The 7,550-nt window shown below is 40.3% G+C and overlaps 1 protein-coding gene across 2 annotated transcripts in view; it reads left to right on the top strand.

Annotated features, from left to right (window-relative positions):
* The first annotated feature begins 1,908 nt into the window (after positions 1 to 1,908).
* Positions 1,909 to 7,550, top strand: part of gpc6a (glypican 6a) — a 126,894-nt gene continuing 121,252 nt past the window's right edge. For both annotated transcript variants that reach the window (XM_035152305.2, XM_035152296.2), the window contains exon 1: positions 1,909 to 2,593. In XM_035152305.2, coding sequence (XP_035008196.1) covers positions 2,428 to 2,593 — 166 coding nt within the window. In that variant the 5' untranslated portion in view covers positions 1,909 to 2,427. The remainder of the gene's footprint in view (positions 2,594 to 7,550) is intronic.

Genomic DNA, 7,550 nt, shown 5'->3' with positions numbered 1-7,550 from the left:
TCTATTTTTCTCAAAGATGGTTCCTTTCATTTGAGGTCGTTCTTATCTCACTGTTGTATGTTCAAGTGTTCGTCTGAGACTGACTGATTTGGTTGATTGTGTGTATCGATGGGAGTTCGGCTCCTCCCCCTGATCGCAGCTGTGGGGGTGGGGGGGATAATTTGGCTTTAATTTTGTGTTGTTCAAGTGTTTTGCTGAAGGTCTAATGAAACATCATGAATTACTGTCACATTGCCACATTCGTTCTCAGCATCATTCCCCAAGTGTCCACAACTGAACTAATGAGAATTCCACTTTGCTTAGCTGGATGAATATTCATTATGTATTAACCCTAAAAGCATTAAAGTGTTATTTCCACACAATTTCCATGCTTATCCATGTCTTTAGCCCAGCAACGCCAACACTGCTTTTCTGACTTTTCCCTCAAAATTCCACAACCCTGAATTATCGGCTTAATTGCACTTTTACAGTGTCTTTTTCAAGTTGATTTTAACAAGCCAGCTGTAGCTCCCACAAACCACAGAAACACACAGTGGGAGTGTTTGTACAGGATCATGTGCAATGTAGTCTACTTTTATTCTCTCCTGAGAAAATCTTTCATGTTATAACGAGATACTTTTTCTGCGAGATTTTCTTCATTATAACAAGAAAACTTTTCCTTCTTCTTCAAACAAAGTTCTCTCTCTTTTCTCGCTGTAAATGAAACTCAGATTTTGCCGTGTGATGAGACTGTTGTGCGCTGAAATACTGATGGTGATGCATTTGGCTATTTGTGGCTTGTGAAGTAAAATGAGGTAAAATCATCTCCATTAATATAGGACTATAAATATAAACCCCTCTGCTCTAGGGAAATACTATAAAAGGCTGTAATTTAACATTAGGCAAAAAGGGTGTCTATTAGGAGGAGAGGATTACTTCACACTGGGGCTGTGCGATTCAACAATATCAATAATTATTGCTATATAATAAGTCCAATTTATATCAATATAATTCTGCAAGCACAGTGAGGAGGTAAAACACATAACTGACCTGAGATATGACCGATCGTGTGTATTGTGGGGGGGGGACCTTAGGGGCTGCATCGACCAATCACTACCCCACAGACTCTGGCTCCAAATGCACAAGATGGCAGCATTCGTATATATCTGTGATATTTCGGCTTCCCTTCAGGCTTGTGGGAGGACGTGGAGACGCATCATTGATCTGTCAGATATTACTGATCTACCTCAGATTTGTAAAATGTTTTGCTGTTTGTCATTCTCGGCTGATAAAGAAGAGTTTAAAACCACAACTTTCTATCAGGAGCAAAAAATCAGTCAGTCAAGTAAACACGTCCTGTTTATGTCTGTCAGGCCTGGCTTACCCACAAATCTAAGAAATCAAAGTCGACACTAGTTGAATGAATTACATTTTGTTCAATTTAAAGTTAATAAATTATATCTACTAAATTGCTAACCTAAAATGAAAAAAACTAACAATTTTATTCGTGCAATACTAATTGAAGTCATTTTTTTAAGTTGGTCCAACAATTATCTTTTTTCAGTGTATTGCTGGAGTAGCACGTGTGAGGCAGCGTAAATTGAAGTTTTAATAATAATATGTTATTTTTATACTGCACCTTTTATACCCAAAATGCAGCTGAAAGTGCTTTACAATAAAATCAAAGACATGAAAAAAGAAGGATCAATAATTCGATGATCAACATTATATGATTCCATAGGTTACTATTAACTGAGGACACTGAATGGTGTGTGTGTGTGTGTGCGTGTGGTCGTCGTTCCTGCGGTCTGGAGTCCCCCCCCCCACACACACACACACCCTCCCCGCGCGCCCCCAGCACGTGTGCGGCTGTGCGCATTAGCAGGGATGCATAAAGGCGGAGGACAGTGCGCGCCCCTGGATGTGATGTGCGCCGCCGAAGTCGCAGCCACTCCACTCCGTGTTTTGCTCTGCCCTCCGTCTCCGAGCATCGTGTCTCCGCTGCGTCTCTCTTCCCTCACACACACCGACACCAGCACACGGGGCTGCTCTCTCCCCCCCTCTCTCTCTCTCTCTCTCCCCCTCTCTGTCTGACTGTGGGCGCGTGTGTGTGTGTGCGGGAGAAGTTGTTGGCACAGGGAGCACCAGGTAGCGTCTGCGCTCCTCTCGCGGATTTCTCCAGGCGGACTGAGGGCAGGCGGACTCCCTGCGCTCTCTGTGTGTTTGTGTTTTTCTTTTTCTTTTTTAATTTCTAAGGGGAACATACGAAGCTTTTTTACGATGAGGTGGACGCACCAGGACGCAAAGTGAGGAGTGATTATTATCTTTCATTTGTTTTTTTTTTAAATGAACATCTGACATCGCGCCTTCCCCGTCGCACATCTGGATTTCTTCTTCTTCTTCTTCTTTTTTCATCCTGACGGAGCAACACCATCGAGGATTCCTCCGATGTGTGCGATGTGGAAACTGCAAGTCGCCTTATGTACTCTGCCGATGCTGCTGCTGTCCCTGTCATGTGCCGGCGAGAGCAAAGCGCGGAGCTGTAGCGAGGTGAGACAAGCTTACAACGCCAAAGGCTTCAGCCTCGTCAATGTGCCTCATCAGGAGATATCAGGTGGGTTTGAAGCTCGGCGGATCGTCGCCCTCTCTCTCCCCCCCCCTACACACACACACACACGTTAATTCAACTATCACACAGTCTGAACTATGAGCTTCCTTACCCTGCAACCTCTGAGCATCTTGTTCACCCTCGCAGCCTCTTCTCGGTGGGATCCGAACCTGTGCATCATCTAAACCATGAGTGTGGTTTTTGCAGCATGTCACATTGCATGGGAGACACTTGGTCTGGATTTAATGTATGTGTGTTGAGCTTTGATCCAAGTCTGTGTGATGAGTCAGAGACACGCTGATCAATGCAGGGAGGTGGATTTATGGGCAATATGACTTTTCCTATTTAAATGTCAGAGGGATCCAGCCTGTTCTTTACATTGCTTATTGGTAAATCACAGCAACCCACCTTCACTTCTATTAAATAGACACCAAACACTGTATTTACTACTAATATTAAAAACTTCATTTGTATGGCACCTTTCATACAAGAAATCCAGCTCAAAGTGCTTTACATACAATATAAATAAAAATAAAAACATCCATAGTCAGCATACAACTAATAATACACTTGTGCAAAAGCATCAGTCATCTTTAATCATCAGTAAATTCATCCAAGTATTTGTTTCACATGTTTAATACTTAACATTTATAAGGGCAGCACTTAAACCTTATTCCCACCCAAACCAGCAAAACACACTTGTTACCTTTCACCCGTTTTTTCGTCATATGTGAGTTTTTGGCTCTCCTCAATGACCTGCCCTCACCCTCAGGTTGTAAAATGTTAAATGGGCTCGGGGAAAACATTTAACAGCAGAAATAACAACCTGACAATCATATTTGACACCTCGGTTTATAATTTAATGGCAGACGTCCAGCATTTTAGATCATTTATAAATAGAGCTGCTCAAATAGAGACGGAATTTTGCAACCTTGGCACCAGGATGGGTTTTGGAAACTGGCTGCGAAAAACCTGTTGCTCGTATTCAACAGAAGATCATGGAGCTTTGTCGTGTTGTATTTGTCTAAATGGTGAACAGTGTTTACCAGTAGGGGGCTGTATGCACTCAGCACCAAATACTCCTCTTACTGTGGGGATTCTTCTTTTTTTTTTTCTTTTTTCTCCTTTCCGCTTTTCGATATTCCTCAAGGCGACAGCTTAGGTTTTAATTCATGCTTTTTGGTACAGCTGAGATATGGTTTTATTATCTCTTATGTGTCTGGTAATCACATTGTGGTCAAAGCAGGAAAAGGAGATTAGTCAGTAAACATAGTCTGCATCACGAGAGGGAAGAGGGGAAGCGGAGAGGCCCGAAGTTAATCCCTCTATTGCCTCTTACAGACAAAATAGAGAAATTGTATTTGTAATTGGCAGTGTCAGGCTGTAATGATCATAGAGCCGCCTTATTCGGTTCCAACATGATTTCGGTTCGATGGGAATTTGATAGTTTTCTTACTGATTGAACATGTGCGTGTGTAAGTCTGTTTCAGTGTCTGTTCAGTGAGGGATCCTGTCTATTTCAAATGCAGTGTCATCTAGTTGGGGAGTGAACTACAAGAAAAAATAATGAAAAATGTCATTGATAGGGTCCCTGTTGACCGGTCAGACAATTCAAATACAGCAAACCGACCTTGATTGTGTGAAGTCTGCATCGGGAGCGAAGGAGCAAAGTCTTAAAATCTGATTTCAAATAAAAAGGAAAAGACAGATTTGTGTTTGCACTGATTCGGCTCCAGTGACGACACATCATTCTAAAAGCAATGTGCAAAAAGACCAGACACTCAAACTCATACATGAGACAAGTTTAAAGGAAGTAATCCATTGCTGCTGCATTATCGTGATTATTTCATTATTATTATGTGTCCGACATGACAGAGTACACAGAGTTAGACCGACACGGTGGCGTCTGGTGTCGCCCTCCTTCCTCTTTTTTGTCGGCCGTGAAGCAGTTTTGTACAGCGGATCCAAAGATTCCTTAAACATTAGTTTAACTTGTCAGAATTCTTGTCTGGAAGTAATCCTGACGTGGAGTCGTCAGATCGAGCTCGACATTTGCACAACATATTTAGTACTGGATTATGAGCATGGTTCATTTCACAATTTTTGACATCTGGTTTATATTTGGATTATTTATTCAGAGTTTTTTAGATTGTTTTAAGCTGCTTGTTTTTAGTCCAAGTTTCTGAGACAGAATCTTGGACTTGCAGTTGTTTTTTTATTTAGTTTGACAGTTCAGCTCGAAATGAAAATCAAGCAGTGGTCCAGTATTTGACCACAGACTTTTTGTTGGCTTCCACCTCCTGGAGCCCTGGACAGGCTCCATTTACCACAACAACGATTCAGATTGTGTTGGATAAAAAAATTCTAAATGATTAAGAAATACTTGGACACACTTTTATTTGAATAATGTGGAGTTTTTAGCATTTATGATTCGAAGTCACGCAACTTTTCTCTTATGCAAGTTAAAGTCAATGACTGATCTGTTAGTCACCTTATTTATCAACATGTTTTTGGGGCTGTGATCAAATGCTAATTACAATTCATGTACAGCACATACACTGAGTGTAATTGGATTTTGTTGTTTGCAAATAACCTCTGCATAAATACAACAGAGGTTATATATAGGCCTCAGGAGATGTGATAGTAGAAAGCGCCCAATTATGCCTAATTAGCTATGCTAATACAAACGTGTGCTAAGCTGCACAAGCACCACTGCCGCTCATCCCTCCGTCAGTTGCTGTGTCATGCTATTGGTTTCCCTCTAGATACAAAACACAGGTTTAATACGTCTGTAGAAGATGCTTCTTCAGGTTTTAAGCTTCCATTTGCATAAGGAAATTATTTCCACAGCTCTCTGCTACTGACAGGCTGAGCTACATTATTTAAGCGCTGACAAACAGATATGTTTCTACAGATGCTAGTTTTTTTCAATATTGAAATACAGTCGTCTAATCATCCAGTCCACTCTCTAACTTTATTTAAACATTAAGCTCATGCAGTTTTTCAATTAATAACATTTTATTTGTAAAGCCCATATTCACAAATCACAATTTGTCTCATAGGGCTTAACAAGGTGCGACATCCTCTGTTCTTAACCCTCAACAAGAGTAAGGAAAAACTACAAAAAAAACAACCTTTAACAGGGGGAAAGAACGTAGAAACCTCAGAGAGCCACATGTGAGGATCCCTCTTGCAGGACGGACAGAAGTGCAGTAGATGCCGCGTGTAACTGAACACAACAATAAAAAACAACTGTATTTACAACAATTGATCAGAAGAAACAGTTTTCAACTTAATGGAAAAGTGTGTAAAAGTATTTGTACATAAGAAAATGTCTGATAGAGATGAAGGGAGCGGCAATAACAAATGAAATGGACAAGTTATTGCCAACTAATTATGACAGATTCATTTGTTTTCTAAATTCTCGTGCATGTTTTTCAGACCCGTTTGATGAGGCACATTTACTCAGCGACTCAACTTTATGTATGTCGCAGCTTTCATGCGAACACACAGCTTCAAGTGATTTACATAGCAAGAGAAAACATTAAACTGTCAAATACAAATTAGTTAAAAGACAAGTAAATTAATGAAAGCAAAGAATATGAAATGAATGAATATGAAAACTGAAAAACCAATGCAATAAAATAACCACATATACAAAAATATGAATGGAAAACCATTGGTTGAAACGACTAAGGCTCTATCATTACTTCAATTAAAAACCAGAATAATATTATAAAAATATTGAGGTCACCTTCTAATATCCAGAGGCAGTGTGCTCTATAGTTTAGGGGCATAACAACAGAAGGCGGCCTCACTGGTACTGCTACGAGACCCAGGCAGAACATTTTGAAAGATAAGCTGTGCAGCACTTAAGTCATCTGGCTGGAACATAAGATCTTTGATTCAGGGAAGGTTAAGATCATTTAAAAGCTTTATAACAAATAGAAGAACTTTAAAAGCAATTCTTGAAGATACAGGTGGCAGTGCAGTGTCTTTGTCAGTGGGCTAATGTGATACAATTACTTGTTTTAGATTCTGGAGAAGCTGCAGTTTTCTCATACACTTTTTGGGTAATCCAGTAAAAAGGGAAATTACAGTCCTCTAAATGGCCATTAATAAAAGTGTGAATAAGCATTTCAGCATCCCTCTGAATTAAAGATGACACGGGAGGTATTCCTGAGATAAGAAATCTGATGTTTTAACAACATTTTTTAGAATGACAATTAAAATTTTAAGATGAGTTAAGAATCACTCTGGTCTGTGTGTGTTTTAATCTGTTTTCTGAGACCACCAATCCTCCAGCGCAGTTTTTCTCTAGGTGCTTTGGGTCCAATTAAAATAATTTGAGTTCTCTCCTCATTTAGTCTCTTAAAGTGTTTACCCATCCATACATTCATGTGCGTGAGACAAGCAACGAGACCATTTGGCCAAACAGATGTGAACAATTGTGTATCATCAGCATAAAACCGTATTTGACATGGTGATGGTTAATAATGTTTCCCAGTGGAAGCATTCATAACAAAAACAAAACTGAGCAGAGAATGCTCCCGTGAGGAATACCACATTGAGCACCATAAGTCTCAGATACGTGAGCATCCAGGCTGATGGGAAAAAAAAGACTTTCTAAAATTTGTAGACCATCCATTATTTAAGTGTCAGAGCGGCGTTTGAATGGGTCTCATGGGCTCCAAAGTCATAAAACATATCCAGAACTCAAAGAACCCGGCAAGCCAACGGAGCAGAAACCTAAAATTAATGTTTCAAGGATGACACCAGGAGGCCGGATCACTCCTTTGTGCCTTTCGCTTTCTTTTTCATCTAAATCTGTGTTAAGTTCAGAAGTTGTTGTGGGAGGATAGATTTTTTTCTGTGCTTACCATGCGAGGTTTAACTGCTCAATATGTTTTTCTCAGTGACATTTGGCACACGGTCTCCCACCACGTCTGAGTCACATAACGTG

Source organism: Hippoglossus stenolepis, chromosome 1, assembly GCF_022539355.2.
Source record: "Hippoglossus stenolepis isolate QCI-W04-F060 chromosome 1, HSTE1.2, whole genome shotgun sequence".
Lineage (NCBI taxonomy): Eukaryota > Metazoa > Chordata > Actinopteri > Pleuronectiformes > Pleuronectidae > Hippoglossus > Hippoglossus stenolepis.
This window is presented reverse-complemented; position numbering and strand designations above follow the sequence as displayed.